This window comes from Bactrocera latifrons, unplaced genomic scaffold (genome assembly GCF_001853355.1).
Source record: "Bactrocera latifrons isolate USDA-ARS-PBARC rearing strain unplaced genomic scaffold, ASM185335v1 scaffold_7, whole genome shotgun sequence".
Classification (NCBI taxonomy): Eukaryota; Metazoa; Arthropoda; class Insecta; order Diptera; family Tephritidae; genus Bactrocera; species Bactrocera latifrons.
Genome location: NW_017537378.1, coordinates 488188 through 506961, shown reverse-complemented (window position 1 = coordinate 506961; position 18774 = coordinate 488188). Strand labels below are relative to the sequence as shown.

The 18774-nt window shown below is 36.7% G+C and overlaps 2 protein-coding genes across 2 annotated transcripts in view; one reads left to right on the top strand and one right to left on the bottom strand.

The window, feature by feature from the left end:
- Positions 1-6338: 6338 nt before the first annotated feature.
- Positions 6339-11737, top strand: LOC108975928 (von Willebrand factor A domain-containing protein 8). Its single transcript, XM_018944769.1, has 10 exons — positions 6339-6662; positions 6902-7161; positions 7230-7397; positions 7510-7674; positions 7760-7915; positions 7984-8326; positions 8386-8632; positions 8699-10837; positions 10897-11328; positions 11387-11737. The coding sequence occupies exons 1-10, from the start codon at positions 6428-6430 to the stop codon at positions 11484-11486; spliced, it is 4245 nt and encodes a 1414-aa protein (XP_018800314.1). The 5' UTR covers positions 6339-6427; the 3' UTR covers positions 11487-11737.
- Positions 11738-13015: 1278 nt separating this feature from the next.
- Positions 13016-18774, bottom strand: part of LOC108975914 (mitogen-activated protein kinase kinase kinase 7-like) — a 28940-nt gene continuing 23181 nt past the window's right edge. Inside the window, exons 9-10 of the mRNA XM_018944744.1 lie at positions 13761-14119; positions 13016-13693 (exon numbers count right to left, since the gene is read on the bottom strand). Of these exons, the coding sequence (XP_018800289.1) occupies positions 13451-13693; positions 13761-14119 (602 nt within the window). The 3' untranslated portion in view covers positions 13016-13450. The remainder of the gene's footprint in view (positions 13694-13760; positions 14120-18774) is intronic.

Here is an 18774-nt window from a genome sequence, read left to right as displayed (position 1 = left end):
ATACGGTATTGTAGTACCTTTTATAATGAAAAGAAAATGCTGAATCCTCTATTTGTAGGTTGCGTGGTTGTTGATGTTCGTCTTTCTAAGTGGTCTAAATAATAAGTACATTGTTAATTATTTTCAGATTTTGATCAAATCGAGTGATTTATTTTAATGGTTTGCTGTTTAGATTGTATAGGTCCATATTTAAGGCTCATTAAAAACTAAAAAAAATATATTTAGATATATGTATATGGGTAGAAAAAAACATTGCAGGGTGGAGGAAAAGGACATCGTCTTAAACTTAATAAAAGAGGGCCAAAGTCTTAGGAATACATTGTATTTCGTGCAGAATGCTGTCATATACTGAGGAAAGTATGGCACTAATATGGAAATTTCAGCAGGATAATTATCCTAATCATACTTCGACGTTGGTAAAAGATTGGTTCCAAGACAGTGGTGTGAGCTCTTTTAAATGACTATGTCAATCCAATTGAATCCAATACTTGAATCCAATTGAAAACCTTTGGGGGAGCTAAAGCAACAGATTGCGAGACAATCGTTCCAAAATAAGGATCAAATCAGAGAATTTTGTTGAAAACCCCTAGTATGAGATTACAATTGATACGTGACGCAAACTTATTTTCGAATCTCAAAATTGAAATTGAATTGAAAATAATAGCAGATATACTAGATACTGATGAAATAAGTAAGTAAAAGTCAAATAGAAGACAGAAAACTCAAACTAATACAATTTTTTCTTTCACAGATACCTGATGTACTTATTATTTTGTCCATGTGTGTACATACATATGTACGTACATTTGTGTATTGCACAAAAAGTATTATATACATTTCTTTCAATTTCGTCACTAGCCAGTTTCTTGCAGGTATTTTTTAGTATTGATGGACTTATGCTCGTAACTATAGGACCACGAATTGATTACTCAATACAGTGAAATTAATCATAACTCGGTGGGTGTTCCGTCGCAGTGTTTTTGCCCAGCTATGAGAGCGGTCAACATATGGGACGTGGGTTTAAAATGTATTCTTAAAGCCAAAATTATAAATATTTATAACTACTGAACTAATAAATGCGAGGGAATGTCAGACCGAAGAGAATAAATGACAATTATCCCATATGTTTACATTGAGCCATCGCCAACCAGAAGACGCCAGCGCAAAACAATTTGTTTGCAGTGATCGTTGCGTGTGTTGTCCTTAAAAAATTGTCTCAAAACACCAAAAATTAACAAAAATTAAAAAGGAAACGGAAGCTAAAAGTTGTAAACAATTTTCTTTGCACATTATGTGAAATCTCCGTTTATTAGAGATGAACAAAATATTACGAAGATAGTGACCTTGTCCGGTCAATGGAACGTTCCAGGAGAGCGTTATTAGAATTGGCTTTGTATAAAAATATTAATGAAAGCATTGTGTTCATGAAATTTGTCCGGTTATGGGAGGTGTCCGGTTTTAAGTACTGTCCGTAATAGGGAACTTCACTCTGGGCCCTCAGATTTTGAGATCTGAAATTTTGGACACGTTCGCGAAAAGTGAGCTACGGCGTGAGTATCCCTGCTTTAGATAATCACTTTTTGATTTCATTTTTGGGCAAATACTGAACAAAAAAAATTAACAAAATACAAATTATCTTGAATAATGGTTTTCATAACTTTTTTCGACTATGATACTATGTATGAACATATATTGGGTGCTAGTTGAAAATCAGCGATTTTATTCATAATTTTATTACTTTCCGTCGTTTCGGATACTAAATAAAGTAAAAATGTGGCTATCATCCACGTTTTTTTCTTCTTTCAACTGTGTATATCATTCTTCGCTCAGGCTTATACGGCTGACGCTATAAGTGCTCGAATTACGATCATTGAAAGACCAAAAATTTTGTATTTTAAAAACTAACTTTTTGAAGAGTGGATTTTGTTGTACAGTGTAATTGATTGAATGATATTTTTCATTAATTTGGCATTTCTATGCTAGTTTAGGTTATATTAATAAAAATAATAAATTTATTTAATTCAACAAAGTAAGGATATCTATGGATAAAAAAAGGTGCAGTTAAAATTAAGAATAAATGCTTAGAGTGTTAGAGATAGTAGTTGAGTGTTTTCAGTTTTCAAAATAATATCCGATAAACTAAATTTTTTAAAGAAATGTTTAGTAGAAATTTAAAAGCAAAGACAGGAGTTTTATCTGTTAGCGTATCACATTTAATTTTTTCGAAATTTAATTTTTTAGTTTTTAATAAATGAACTTTTACAAAGAACTATTTATTATATGTATATAACAGATAAAAATATTTTAAAAAAACTTTTATAATTTTTTAAATCCGGATTCATTTTCTTACTGAAAAATATATAAAATATGTATATATAATTTTTATCCATATGTATTTGTGTTTTTGCTTAGAAATACTAAATGTTCTTAAAATATTTATGCCATTATATACAGTGTTTTAACTTAAACGTTCAACATAATCTTAAAAAGTTTAATTATACATTTGCGTGTACATACATGTAAATATGTACGTACATATACATATGTATGTATTTGCATATAGTTATGTGGCATACAGCAAAAAATTCACTTCTCAGCTTCACCATTGAGAGCGTTTTCTCGCTGCTGCCGTTTATTACAAATTTTCAGTTCAACTCTCCTTTAACTTTCGGTAAATAGTACATGCATACATATGTATGTATATATACGCTTATACGCATATAAATACTACGAGTGTGTACAAATATGTGCGTCCGGTGCGCCCATTTTTCAAAGGATGGATTAATTTTCATTACTCGCACAGACTTTTGCGGTTAATTAACGTTTTTACTATTGAATGGGACAAAGTATGGTAAGTAACAATCTTTACTGTCATTTCAGCTTTTGTGCAATAGTAGATGAGAATATGCAAATAATACAATGCGCTGAGGGTATGAAAGAATCAAGATTTCAGGACAAAATATTAAATTTTTTAACAAAGCTATTTTGTGTGTGGTATTATTTTACTTCTGTGTTGGTRCTATTTGATCATGTATGTATGTATGTGCAGTCAAGAGCAAGACCGTAAATATGTTTCTGAAAGTGTGTTGTGATTTTTATTCCGACATGTCAAATTTTACAGCTAAATAAGCGGAGTTTTCAAAATAATACAAAATTCGGAAATCGAAAATCGAAAAAGTACATACAAGAACTCAATTGTGACCGATCAATATGTATGACAGTTACAAATGTTCATAAGGGATCCGATATCGCCTTTAATGGGTTAATTATGTCTATTTTTACATTTTGCCGGATGAATGACGCTTTTACCTTGTTTCCGAGTCTGGAAGTATTGCAAGAAGGCCGCACCATCAAGATCCGTATGTTCGTGTTCAAGATATAATCGCGGAAGTTGCATCGTCAATTCAGGCAATTCAAAGATTTTCGACTCGCAACTTATTGGCGCAACTTGGAGTTAGGAGATGATCATTACAACGGATAATTTATGATGTCTTAAAACAGTTTCCGTACAAAGTTCAAAAAAAAAAAACCAGAAGTTTTGGAATTTTGCCAAAAAGTAATTGAAATATTTCCATCTAAACGGAAATGTAAACTTGCAAAATTTCCGTATATGGAGTTAATCAAATGTAGAAATAATCCACGAGACGCAACTTCTCGCATAATTACTCACTGTGTGGCGTGCAGTTTCATCAAGGTGCATTGACGGGTCATACTTCTTTGAAGAAAACGGTGTAAAAATAACTGTTCATGTGCACCGTTATTTAAAGATGTTGAATAAGTGATTTCACCCAGAGCTGCGCCGAAGAGTTTCCCTTTCAATAGCATTTGGTTTCAGCAACATGGAGCAACTGCACATATAGACAGACTGGTATTGCGGAGCTCCAGGGATAATTTGAAAACCAAATAATGTCGAAGAACTCAAAATCGGTAATTGAGGGAACCCCGATTTCAGCCCTTCGGGCCGCAAAGAATAATTATGCGTGACCGAGCATCGAGGCCATTTACAGTCCATAACTTTTAAAAATAATTAATTATGTAAATGTATTGCATTGAATTTTTGAGTTAACTCAATGAAAACGTGTTCTACGCACCCAAATATATACAAAAATGGTCAAAACTTGACATACTCCCCACATATGTAATTAAAATCACGATTTTCGAACATCCGGCTGACTTTGCTCCATATTATTGGTGATTGTATGAGAGGTACCTTGGCATGATAATAGTTAATAGATCAAATTGGGTCGATACTACCCCAACTCTCATACACTACATATAATGATTTTCGTTTTCTAACAAATGAGTTTTTAAAAAAATCCCATCTTCTGGTTAACGTTTTACATTTCGAGGTACATATAATATATCCCTGGCTATGAAAGTTGCAAGAGTATAAAATGTTCGGTTGAATCCGAACTTAGCCCTTCCTTACTTGTTTTATAATATATCTGTCTTGCGTTGTTCCGTTGTATTTCATCTAACTTCCTAAAAAAATGTAATGTATGTATATTTTTGTTATCTGCTTCTGCGCTTAGCTTTGTTTAATCTTTAATATTTTTTGTTCCAACGTAATTTGTGATTTAGTTCTGTGGGAAAATAAATTGTTTGATAAAAATTTCTCGACTTCAACCGGAAAAGGTATGTGACACTATGCATTAACAACAATACCGAAGCTTGCAAGCTCGTACATACTATATCTGTATATGCCATATTTGTATGTATGTCGACGTATATTTCGCTAGTCGTCATGAGAGAAACTGTAGAAGTGTAGATGAGCGGCAAAGTAAGGCAGCCTAGCGAGACATTAATTGTTAATAAAACAATTGATAATTACATTTTGAGAAACTCGTACATACTATAATTAAAATTGGCAAATGCGTACTTGCCCCTTAAACCAGTAGCATTACTACTTTCTTCCTCATGAAATATACGATACAATATTACTTTCCAAATGAAATTATTCAAAACAAAGTCAAATCTTTTGAGGTTGATATAGGAAAGACTATATCGTCACGTAAAATGAAAAATAACACAACATCACTTTTCATAAGTTTACAGGCGTAGGAAAGCGATATAATAGTAACCACTAATATTGAAACAAAATTTGAGTTTTGGTTATAAAATTGTTATATATTGATTATAAAATGGTTATATATTGGTTATTATATCTGACAACGGCTTTCAATTTTTTTCTCCTTCGTGATTGATTGCATTTTCCTAGAGGGTATTTCGCTTGTTCAGTATTATCAACTAAGTATGTTTTGATCAAACCTTAAGCGAAGTCTAATTATAAGCTCCGATTTAATAAAGCACATACAATGTTTACGGACATATACATATGTACATAAAATGCATGTATGTACATATATATGTGTAGTATGTACATACATACATATGTTTTTGGCTCTGCTTATGAGAATTAATTTTTTGTACATTTACACTAGAAAATACAAAATAATTTATATTCTGATTTTATTAAATTATTAACATTTTTCATAAAATATTGAGGCCTAGGTCTGTCTCGCTAGTAAAGCACGTTAATCGAGTCCTTAACCTCTTGGCATCTTAGTTATTATAGACTCGGATGATTTTAGACAACTGTAGCTTATATTTATTACTGATAATACTTTTGGTATTAGCGAACGTACTGGTGTAGAGGGAGCCATCGTTTGGCCAATCGAGGTTCTAGTCCTATATGTACATAATATTAATGAATCCCACGAAAAGCGGCGCCATACTACTCGTGACCATAAGGAGTTAGGCATAAAATGGGAACTTGTAGATTACTTTCACTCCCTTATCCTCCAGCTCCGCCCGATCCCCATCGTTTATATAGCTCTATTCATGAGAATCGACCCTGCTGATCTTGAACTTTATTTGTTTATGGCGAGGGCAATCTTAAATTTTTTATTCGAAGTTGATCAAATTAGAGAGTCAAATATTTCGAAGTATATGGCTCCTAAAAATGGGAGAAATTAAGGTCATAGAGGAGGAAAAAATTGTATGTTTAGTTTAAAATAAATATCCTTAAATGCGTTGAAAATTAAAGTTGAATACCAAATTATTAATGCTCTTAATAATTTATATTCAACAACTCAAAACTCAAATGAGAAACTAAAAATGTAATATCGTCTTTATCGTATATCATATTGGAAATAGCAATCGTATGGTATGGTCCGCGTTAAACAAACGATATAACCTGCTTAAATACCAAAATAAATATCGACAAACAATTTTTATCGAAAGCAAACATAATCGATATAAAGTTCACACTTCTAAGGAATAAAATTTGCAATCAGCTGTTGATGTTTACGTTTCACATTCCTTAATTAATTTTTGCTGTTAATAAACGTGCGGCGTTTAGTGTGTTTTCAGTTTGGTGCTTCCTTATCAAAATTACAACAATTTTAAAATTTTCCAATTAAATAAAATGCTCTTATCGTTAAATCGAATACCAAAAGCGACACGTACATTGCTATGGCAAAATAAAAAGGTAAACGTGAAACCGTTTGCACCTGGTTTTACGAAGTTTTATACCACAACATCAGAGGAAGCAATGGCTGTCAACGATAAAACCAAAGTTACCAGTGAACGTATTAAAATCGGTGATGTAATCAAAGATTTGAAGCCACCAAAGAATCCAGAGCTAGTGCCACAAAAATATGGTAAGCGGTGCAAAAAGTTAAGATGTGTTTTATAATCTGTGTGCGGGTCCAAAGTCCAATCAAAGTATGTGCAAGCATCGACATTGTCTGCTCTAATGACTAAGTGAAACATTGTTTGCAGACGCGTTTTATTTTACAGTCTGTAGAAAATAAGCAGATGATGTTTTCATTATTTTATAATAAAAATATTTATGCAAAAGTGCCATAAAAATAGTGTCAATTCTGCTCTTTCGGTGCAGTGCAATACAACGAGGATGGCACACTACAGCTAACACAATCAGCATTGCATCATTTGCGTTGGATGCTGCAGAAGGATATCCTAAAACAGGATATGTTTCTTATTGGTCAGCCTGGTTCACTGCGGCGACAATTAGCTATGCAATATTTGGAGTTGACGCAGCGTGAATTGGAATATATTGCATTAAGCAGAGACACCACCGAAAGTGATCTGAAACAACGACGGGAAATTAAAGATAAAGCTGCGATATATTATGATCAGGTCGGTTTGCAAGTGCTTGCTGTTGATATAAATAATAAATACAATTTTAATTTATTTTCATTATACAGTGTGCTGTGCGTGCTGCCGTGAATGGCCGTGTCTTGGTGCTTGATGGTGTGGAGCATGCCGAGCGCAATGTGTTGCCCATATTAAATAATTTGCTGGAAAATCGCGAAATGCATTTAGAAAACGGCAAATTTTTAATGGCGCCAGAACGCTACGATAAATTATTGGAGGTTAGTGATGCACAAGCCGAAAGAATCGACTTTTAGTTTGAGTATATATTTTTTAGAATGGATGGCAGTTAACCGTTTCTCTTTTTTTATGATTTTATTTTATTTTTTATAGGCTTACACAAAAGAGGATTTAGACAAATTAGGTGTGCTGCGCGTTTCTGAAGATTTTCGTGTGGTTGCGCTTGGGCTGCCTACGCACAAATACAAAGGCACACCATTGGATCCACCGCTGCGTTCACGCTTTCAATCGCGCAATGTCTCGCATCTTGCATTCGATGTAAGTGATAATTATTTATGTATCAATGTTTTTATCAGCTGTTACCTGAGTATTAAATGGTTGCTACATATAATTTTTTTTTTAGGAGATGCTAATCTTTCTGCAGCATGTTGCTCCAAATGTAATTGTGGACCAGTTGAAGAGTTTAATAAGCTTTGGCATGGCAATTCAAGCTGCTGAACAGGCCGATAATCTGCCAGATTTTGCACTTGACAATCTTCACCTGGTTGCTAAAATGATGGTATTTTATAACTCAGTCGTACTTTTAATTTTCTCTACCAATAATATCAATTTTAAATTCAATTCTAGCAACACAACTCACACATAAGTGTGCATGACTCCATTACACGCATCTATCCATACCAAACATGCATGAAGAAAGATCACACTGAACGTGTCAAGACTTTATTAAAATCCTTAAAAATCAATCCATTAGAAAGCAAGCCTGTAAAAAGTATCTCTGTAAACAAAGCGAACGAGCAGACGCCAGATGTTTTGGAATTCAAAATTGACGATGTGTCCATTTCAACACCCGGCAGTCATCGCGTAGCTGCTGCTCAAAAGCTAAAGCAATTCGTGGATCTCGATCACCAACGCAATGCCTTAGCAGCAATGATACAATCAATTGCCGTGGGCGATATTTGTTTGATTGGTAAAAAAAATAATTGCAACAAAATTACATACATGTAGTGACCATCTTTTCTTGCGCAGGTCAAAAGGGTGTTGGAAAAATGACGCTCACAAATCATTTGGTATACTTGCTGAATCAATCGGTGGAGACAATGATACTCTATGAGGATATGACATCACGTGATTTAATACAGCAACGTATTACGTCGCCGGAGGGTGATACAGTGTGGCGTGACTCGCCACTAGTACGTGCTGCAAAATATGGCTCCATCGCCGTGTTGAATGGCGTACATCGTTTGCATAAGAGTACCGTTACTGCGTTGCAACGGTATGTATATTGTTGAAATTTATTGCTAACCCCAAAAAAATACTTTATATAATTTCTACAACGCAGCTTAATACAAGATCGCGAATTGCAACTCTGTGACGGCACTTTACTGCTACACACGGATCGTTACAACGCACTTCTACAGCAGGGCCACACTAAACTGGAATTGGCCGAGAAGAATATAATGAAAATACACGATTCATTTCGCATCATTGCGCTGGGTGAGCCGCCCAATCCTAGTCAAGCGACACAAAACTGGCTTACATCAGAAATGTTAAGCCTCTTCCTCTTCCTTGAAGTCCGTCCACTACGGCAGAGTGAAGAATACGAAATCATACGCAAACTTTATGGGGATGTTGATGAGGACATACAAAAAATAATTAATCTGTCTCACAATTTGCGCGAATCCCAAGACGCCACACTTACTTATCTCGCCGGTACCTTGTCGACACGTCAACTTTTGAAAATCGCGCGACGCATGTCCGCCTTCCCCGGCGACAGTCAGCAAGCAGGCACTCTAACCTCCGCCTATGATATACTGCAGAATACTTTTCTCGCCAAATTCATGCCCGCCTTGCCGCGCGCCGCCCTCGAGGACGCCATAGCCCGCGCAGGCATCGAGAAGAGCAGCACACGCGCCGGCGTGCGTCGCAAAATAAACATTGAGAACAATGTGTTGACCATAGGCAACACCAGCATGCCGCTGGTCGCTACAGACGCGGAGTCGAAGGTGCCAAGCACACTGTTCTATGAGATGCCACAACATGTGGAGCTCTTGGAGCGCTTATTACAAGACTTCATAATTGGCGACCACCTACTGCTGGTGGGCAATCAGGGTGTGGGTAAAAATAAGCTCATCGACAAGCTGTTGCAGCTGATGAATAAGCCACGTGAGTACTTGCAGCTGCATCGCGATACCACAGTGCACAGCTTGACGGTGCAGTCGACACTACGCGATGGTCAGGTCATCTACGAAGATAGTCCACTTGTGAAAGCTGTCAAGAGCGGGCATATATTGGTCATTGATGAAGCCGATAAGGCGCCGGTGAATGTGACATGCATATTGCGCACGCTCGTTGAGAATGGCGAAATGTTTCTGTCGGACGGCCGTAAGATTGTGCCAGCTGGCGAAGCGGCTGCGGCTAGAGATGCTGGTCATACGGGGGAAATCATTGAAATGCATCCAAACTTCCGTGTTATAGTGCTGGCCAACCGACCGGGTTTTCCCTTCCTCGGCAATGACTTTTTCGCGTCCTTGGGTGACGTCTTCAGCTGTCATGCCGTTGATAATCCCCCACCTGATTCAGAAATATATCTTCTGCAAAAGTATGGGCCCTCAGTACCCATGAAAACGCTGGCTATGTTGGTGAATGCCTTCGGCGAGCTGCGCACTATGGCCGATGAGGGTCTCTTAAACTACCCTTACTCCACCAGAGAGGTGGTAAACATCGTTAAACATTTGGAAAAGTACCCAAATGAATCCATGTCTGAATTGGTAGGCAATGTATTGGACTTTGACAAATACCAACCCGAGGCACTGGAACAGGTGACCACTGTTTTGTCCAAACATGGTCTACCCATCGAAGCCTATGCACGTAATGAGCTGTTTGCATTGCGTCGCAAGAAGGAAATTCAACTGACGGTGGAGCGCAAGAGTGGTCTGGGTGTCTCCGGACCTAAATACGGTAAAGTGGATCCGAAAAATGAGCCGCACGTGGGTGGTAATACTTGGGCCGGCGGTAGTGGTGGTCGCGACACAGCCGGTCTCGGCGGAAAAGGTGGTCCTTTTCGCCTAGACGCTGGGCACAAAGTGCATCAACTCTCCGACGAGGAAAAAGCTGATATACCCGAGGAAGTGAAGCGTGCAGCACGCGAAATGAACCGTAAGGCGTTCGAGGATAAGTTGAAGGAGATACGCATGTCAGCGCATGATCACCAATTATATGCACAATTCAGCGAACCTAACCGAAAGCAGGTACAACAGCTGAAAGCCGTTCTGGAGGCCATGCAGACGAAGAGTAAGGAACGACAATGGCAGAAATACCAAACACACGGCGAGCTGGACGACACTCGTTTAATTGAGGGTATTACGGGCGAGAAGAACATCTACAGACGACGCGCTGAGGCCAATCCATGGGCCGATCATGTGCAGGAAAAACCGAATCGTTTGAAATTGGTGGTCGATGTTTCCGGTTCCATGTATAGGTAATTGCGCCAACTTTGTTGCACTTTACTTTTTCTAAAATTATATTTTCGTACTACAGATTCAATGGTTACGACGGTCGTTTGGATCGTGAACTCGAAGCCGTTGTCATGGTTATGGAAGCATTCGAGGGATTCGAGAAGAAAATCGTCTACGACATTGTTGGTCACAGCGGCGAGGGCTGGGAAATACCCTTCGTTTGTGCTGGCAGTCCACCGAAAACGGATAAGGAACGTTTCGAGACCATACGCATGATGCATGCGCATTCGCAGTTCTGTTGGTCCGGTGATAGCACGGTCAAGGCTATTAAAGAAGCGATCAACACATTGTCGAACGAGGAGTACGACAACTCTATCGTGGTCGTGCTTAGCGATGCGAATTTGTCACGTTACGGCATACAACCCCGCGAATTGGCAAAGACGCTTATGAATGGTGAGCCCAAAGTGAAAGCTCACATGCTATTCATTGGCAGTTTGGCGGAGGAGGCCGATGAGTAAGTTCTCTTAATTTGAGTTATGAATATTTAACTCTAATTCGATGTTTTCTTATAGAATAAATGCACAAATGCCGGCAGGTCACAGTTACGTCTGCATGGACTTGACGAAGTTGCCACAAATTCTGAAGCAAATCTTCACATCCTCATTGTTGTGATAACTTACTATGGAAAATGTGTATAAATATGTTTCTTTAGCAAATATTAGTGTAAGTGGAAAGTGGTTGAAATGTTGTAGAATGTGATTTTCTTCTTCACTGTGTGTACATATGCTTGTATATACTTGTATGAGAAAAGTGTTGTTAGTTATATACATATATTTAATACGACTATAATATTTGTTGAAAATCGTGTTTACTTTTATAACCAGTGAGTGCATTTATAAATCATTGTTAGTATATTTGTAAGTAAGAAAATAGATAATTGAAAAATATTTAAACCAAGTTAAAAAAAATGAAACTTATGTGATTCGTTGTGATTGTTTGTATACCCTGAGGAGGGTATATTATGTTAGCCACGAAAATTGTAACACCGTGAATTAAGCGCCGTTTTTCTCTAATATTATTATGGACGCGTAATTTCATCTCCGCCCCTGAAACTATGCTGTAGAACTTTTAGCTCTCAATTGCGCTGGGTATATAAGAGTTCGCAAGGTAGTCCGGTCTCTCTTAAAGAAAATGTCATAGACGTCCATATGTCCCCCCTCTCCCTAAGGTGCGACTTCTTCAATTTACTCCTGGAGAAAATGATACGAGTTTTCGAGAGAAAGGTTCTGCAGACGATCTTTGGTTCTTTTCGCCAATATCACATTCGATAGCACGAAGAACTGTACGAGGTAGACGACGTCATTGACAAGGTCAGCGATTTGAGAGATAGCGGCTACGCTAGCCTCCACTCCGTTGGACAGATCAGGTGGAGAAGTAGTCTGACTATACTTAGAATCTCCAATTGGCGCCAAACAACGCGCTGTTGAAAACTCGGCTAGCACCGCATAGGCGGTATTTACGCCAGTAGAGAAGAAGCCGAGTTGAAAACTATTTTCAGTATTGTAACTAGCACTTAAATAAAGATAGAAAGAGAGAGAGAGAGAGAAAGAGAAATCTGGTTTGATTTTAAGAAGACACTCAACTGTTTGGAAACAAACCATAAAAATAGTACGACCATCGAACCATAAAAATCGTACGAAGTCAAATCTGGGAAAAACCATTAATTAGATAGTAGCAACCAATTTTTCTGTGGCACAACGGAGGTGTGAACCTGTGGGTTGCGATGGCGGAAGAAAATGTTTTTGATGAGAACGTTTTTTCTGCAATATGGTGCCAGCGGAGTGGTTTCGTCGACAGTAACGGCACGATTAATTAATTCCTGCGGATGGCATTTAAAAAGCTTCACGAATTGCTGTGAGCTCTTAAACATTTTATCAACATCGCGCCGGCGGCTTTCTCAAGTCCGGGCGATCAACCGGCGATCTGCCAATAGGAAATCGAAAACTTCTGTCACGTTATCTTATATCTTACTGGACAACTGGACGTGACTCATCGAAGGCCCATATGCGATTTCATTAAACTAATTTTTGATCAAAAAAGAAATCACCCTTTACAACATCCAAACGCTTTTTGATTTCATTGCGCGATTGCCCTTTCACAAAAAAACAAGAGTCGAAACAGCGGCCAATATTGGCCTCTCATCCAAATCCGCGTATAAACCGTTACTAATTGGTTTATTTATTGATATATTTTGGAATTATTGACATATTTATATTATATGTAGATAATAAACATTTTTACATTATACGAGAACGGAATCACACAAGGCTTGTCGAACGAATACAGTACACAAGACGACAATTGTCCTAACACATTCACACACACATTGTATGCATTCACACACACTTATGTAATACTACAAACTTAGTTTTGCTTTAATGACATGGCTAAGGCGAATATTTCCATGATAAACACTAACGATGCTACAAGTAGTCTACTCTTTTTTTGGTTTTATCTTCTTTGAAAGCTCACCGAATCGACTCACTTTTGTGAGCGCGTCACAAATTATTAACTATTACTTAAAATTGTGTAAATAAAATTATAAAGCCTAAATGAAATGGGTCTCGTGCCTCCAACTACGCATTCTGATTGGGCTGTATGACCACCCAGCCGTCGTCGGCAAGCGCTTCGGGCGGTTGCTGCTGTTGTTGTGCGGTCACACCACCGCCCGACGACGGCATTCTCGCATTTCCAGCCAGCAACTCCATTTGTTGCTGTGTGACGTTAGCGCCACTCGGTCGCACCGCCGAACGTGCCTGCTCGGCAAGCAGATTTTCGCGTTGTTGCTTCAGATTGTTGTAGAGCTCCAACAGCTCTTGCTGCAGAAAATTTACAAAAATATATTAATATAAATCCGCGCATAATAGCGTTGGCATGTGTGCTCACCTTCTCCTTAATTTTTCTCAGCATCTCTTGCTTCTTCTGTCGCTCTTCTGGATCTAAGCCTAAGATAATTTTCTCCTTGAAATCCTGCGCATAGTAGAGTCTCGTGTCCACACGCAAATATTCTTTGGCCAAACGTCGGTGTTCTCGGTAGATGGCTTGTGACTCTTCGTTGTCGGGTATCGGCTGTTCGGGTTGTAGTTCGGGATCTAGCATTTCAGCAAGCGGCGGATCGTCGCTGTCATCGTTGTCGTCCACATCCTCATGTGTGGCCGCATTGAAGTCGCTGTCAGCCATAGTAGTACTTGTCATCATCGGCTTGGTTTCGGTAACGGTGAGTCCCTCTTTGCCATCGTTCTTTGCTATAAAATGGAAAATAACAAATGTTACACATTTTATTATTATTACTAAATACATATATACAAGTAAAAAACTATATACTCAATTTTTATTGGATTAAACTAGATTGTAGTTATATTTGGTGAGGTATTAGCCCGTCTGGTAAAAATATGAAAAAGTTTAAAATCATATTTTTATCTTTAACAACTCCGAAAATTTAATTATATATTTTTTTAATAGCATTTAGGTTCATATAGAAGGGAGCCATATTACGAATGTAAATTCGAAAATCGTCTTAAGTGTTTTTAAGGAGTATTGAAATTTCAAAACATCGTGTTTTTTTTTTTTAACATGCTATATTCAGAATATTTTCCCCAAAGTTTCAAGGCAGTGACCATTAAATTGTATAAGATAGAACCTTTGGTAGAGCGACCTATAATGCTATACCGGTCGGCTACCTCTATCTGTGCTTTTCTCGAAAAATCGTTTTCAAAGACTATGGTCACTATTTCTCAGAAAAATATGTCCTTTCCCACTACAGTCGGTTCAAGCGGATAGCCAAGACCAAGGTCTCAAAACACGCCAAGACCATTCTCAATAACGCCCCAAGTATATTTTTGATTAAGCTCGAAAACTTTGTAGATCCAATTTTATATCTCCCGACTTGTCTAAACCAGGCGGTGTACTAATATCATCCTAAATGTAGGCTACGTTTTTGAGTTTGTATGCTGAACAATAATAAAACGTTGTATAAAAAATATAAAAAAATTTTGTTTATAACTTTATAAACAGTTAAATAGTTATTTCAAGCTTTTACAAATACGATTATGAGCCATAAGTTCTGACACCAGCAGGGCCTGCTTAACCCGAATTCTTATCCAGTCAAGGAGGTCAACAAGACAGTATCCTTAATAATGAAGTGTGAAATTGTTTCTGCCTCTGCATCAACGCCAACAACATAACATTCTGACAACTCAACGAAATGTCAGAAAAGAGAACAATCTTTGCAAAGAAAAAGTATCCTTTTTACATAATTCTTAAACCGCAAACGAAAAATAGTCGCTTCAATCAAAAAGACAAACAAATTATTATATGAAAGCACATAGTGATCGTCTTTCTGATCGCCCAAAATAGAATATCGCACCAGATATGATCGGGAGTGCGAGTTTAGTGATCACTAGACTTAAGGTCTTGTGTACCTTTATATGAAAGAAACGGCAAGTTGCGTTTTCGGAGGATCATGACAGCAGAGATTTTGTTACAGAGGAGTAAAGAAAGCTCAAATAATTGCAAAAAAAACAACTGGCAAACTTTCAAACGCAAGCAAGGTCTTCCACTTCTTTTGTTCATGTCGTCATGAGCTGAAGTATTTTTCTGTCACGCGCATTTTGAAAAAAGTACCGCTCGCACAATATTGTAGTGTCTTCTTCTAACAGTTTTATTTGGTCGTTCACTAGTAATTTCGCTGATCTTATTGAATTTTTGCGCAGTCAACTTCACACTTACCGTTTACCGTTATTTATTTCAACAGCTGATATAGAAAGGTTTATTTGTAAAAAAAATGTCTTAAATTTTTGGAATAGTTTTTGTTTGTCACCCTATCGAAGATGGAAGATCAAAATGGTTTCAGCGTGTTTTACTGTTTTACTATTAAAACGATAAAAATGCAGTTCAAGGAGGACGAAAGTTATGTAATGTATACAAAGAAGATGTGTTGCTCGAACACCAAAATCGGTTTGCAAAATTTCGATCTTGTCGTCGTCGAATAACAACTCGAGAGATTGCTTAAAGAGCAAATTTGTCTAATCCGACCGTTCGCATGAAATGTCTAGGATTAATTTCGAAGCTTGACATTTACATAGGTTCCTCATATCTTTACAGAACGAAATTTGCTTTGACGCTTAACGGCCGTGATTTGCTTACGAAACCATGGACCAGCTCTAATCACTGCAAATGCAAATGTACTCTGATCCGCTGGACAAATTGAGTGATGCACTCAAACAGAAGATATCCGAATTAAACGATTGAAAGAGTGTAGTGTTCCATCAGGATAATGAGAGACCTCATACAAATTTGATGACTCGGCAAAAGTTTTAGCAGCTTGTATGGTATGTGCTACCCCACCCAGCATATTTTCCAAACTTGGCACCTTCGGACTATTACTTGCTTCTGTAACGACAACGAGAGTTCGAGAAAATATTTAAAGAGTGAAGGATATGGTGTTTGAAAATCATCAGCATAGTCTTAGCGAGAAGGCAAAAGATCTCGATGGATATTTTGGGTATGAAAAACCTTCTTGCTCGATTCGTTCCGTTAAAGCTGATTTTTTTTTTTTTCAAAAACAGTCTCGTAAACAGGYCTCTTTGGACATGCTGTACCGTGCGATTTCCGAACCCACATTCATGGAGGGAATTATAACCGACGATAAGACATAGATTAATGACGAAATGGAACCCGTTTTCAGTAGTTTGAGCAGATAAAACAAAATTCGCTAAAGGAGCTGAAGGCCATTCCAAAAAGTTATTATGAAAATATTTCGAAGATTGGAAAAATCGCTGGCATTAGGTTATTACATCTGATGGCGATTGCTTTGCAAATGATGATTAATTAAATATTTTACGTTTTATTTACAATTTCCGGGTATTTTTTTTTTTTTTTTTTGTGAAAATATAAAAATTATAGCTAACTCAATAAAATTACGAGTTATTATCCTTTTCAGAACTGTAACTTTACTATTAAGTGTAAAAAAAAAACACGATTAATACGTACTATAGATAATCCAACAACTGTGTAGATCTGTTTGATTTGCTGTCGTCATTATTGTTGTAGCATCACACATTATTTTGTTTTGTTTTTGTACACTATTTTTTGTTTGTTTGTTTTGATTAGCGTTGAGTTTCTTMATAAAAATTATGCCACCATATTCGAAACATCTTCTCTGACAAGTTTTTATTTTTTATTTAATTTTTTAACAGTTTGTTTACTACTTTTGCCTGTCTTCGGTTTAGAGTTAAAAAACAATCTAATAGTCACAGATTTGAAATATTGAAATAATAACTATTGATTGCTTCTTTGCTGACTCAGTTCAATGAAGATAATTTAATTTCATAATTTCTTACTGCAGTAATGGTTCAACAATTTTATTGCGGAAGTGATTGGGGATTTTAAACACAAAGCGAAATATTTTTTATGGAGATTATGCAAATAGTTTCGTGGTGATAAATTTGATATTTGCCAAAACTTGAAATGTGTTTTGAGAATATTGATAAATTCGAATCTCTTCCAAAATTATTATATAATGGAAGGTTCTATTTTATCTAGTATTGCAGCAACAGGCTAACTGCGCCGTTTTAAACGCGTTTTTTCTCGAAACTGTGTTTTTCAAGTCGGTTGGAAAGATTTCGCGAGAACTACTCAACCGATCTTCATGAAATTTTACACAGGTCTTTGAGATACAATTCTTAAAGACTTGGACGAAATAATTTTTTTCGATTGCAATTATTTGAAAAAAAAAATTTCGCGCTATTTTTTTACTGAAAATTTGATTTTTACTGAAATTTTAATTTTTTTGTAAAAATCAAATTTTCAGTTTTTTTCTTCGGCCAAGTTCTAAGTCTAAGTTTTAACTAAACCCTCCGAGGGGTCACGGGAAAAGGCGTTGCAATGGCCGGGTGTAAAATATTGTTTTCCAAAAAATTTCAGAATTTCTTTGTTAAAAGTGTATGTTTGTCATCAAAAAAACAAAAAATTAATAAAATATTTCATTTTTTATCTGAGAAAAAAAATTTTTGAAAAAGGCTGTTTTTTACCCGAAGAAACCCATGTAAAACCTTAACATAAGTTACCAAAAGAGAGACACAAAAATATAATTAATATTCCAAAAAGGACATCGTTCAACAAATATATATTTTAGACAACTACAACAATGAAAAGTATTTCGAGCTATATTTGAAGATCAGTTCTCTTCCTTGAGCTAACCGCCAGAATAATAGAATTTGAAAAGTGTTTGCGTTTATGCGAGTAAGATTAAAAGACACACCCAGCACTTTTCCACTTTTTGATTGCTTATAACGTCAAAACTAACACAATAAAGTGGTTTTTGAGTTGAAGCCTTTTAATCCCTGAGTCAATTAGCTATGATCAGTTTTTCTTTAAACGTGTTTATCTCGAAGCAACATTTTTTTTCATTTGCTGCATTGATTATGCGGATACAAATAATCTGATGACTATCACATTTATTTCTGCATGTTCTGTATACAGTTCTCCATACAATACCTAGCTGCTTTATGATCTGGTCAAAAATCGAATTTTGGCAGGCCAAAGACCAAAATTATTGGAAAAATTCACTTTTTTCTCAACTTTTGAATTATTATTTTTCAACTGTTGCTAATTGTACGCACAATATCTTCTACTGACAGTCTTACTTTTTCAAACTTCGTGCATGGGGAAGGTTACTATTACGGCAGCAGTGGAGGACCTTTGTTTTAGCGCAGCCAGTGATCGCGTGAAACTCGAAATCAAAGGTTGCTTGGATTTCAAAAAATTTTCATTTATTTAAATACTGCCAGCAGAGGAGCAACTTCACGACTAAACGGTATTAACCGGTTAATATTCATATGAACGATTACAAACCGGTTGCAAATTTAAAAAAACCGGTTTTCAGGCCAGTCGAATAATT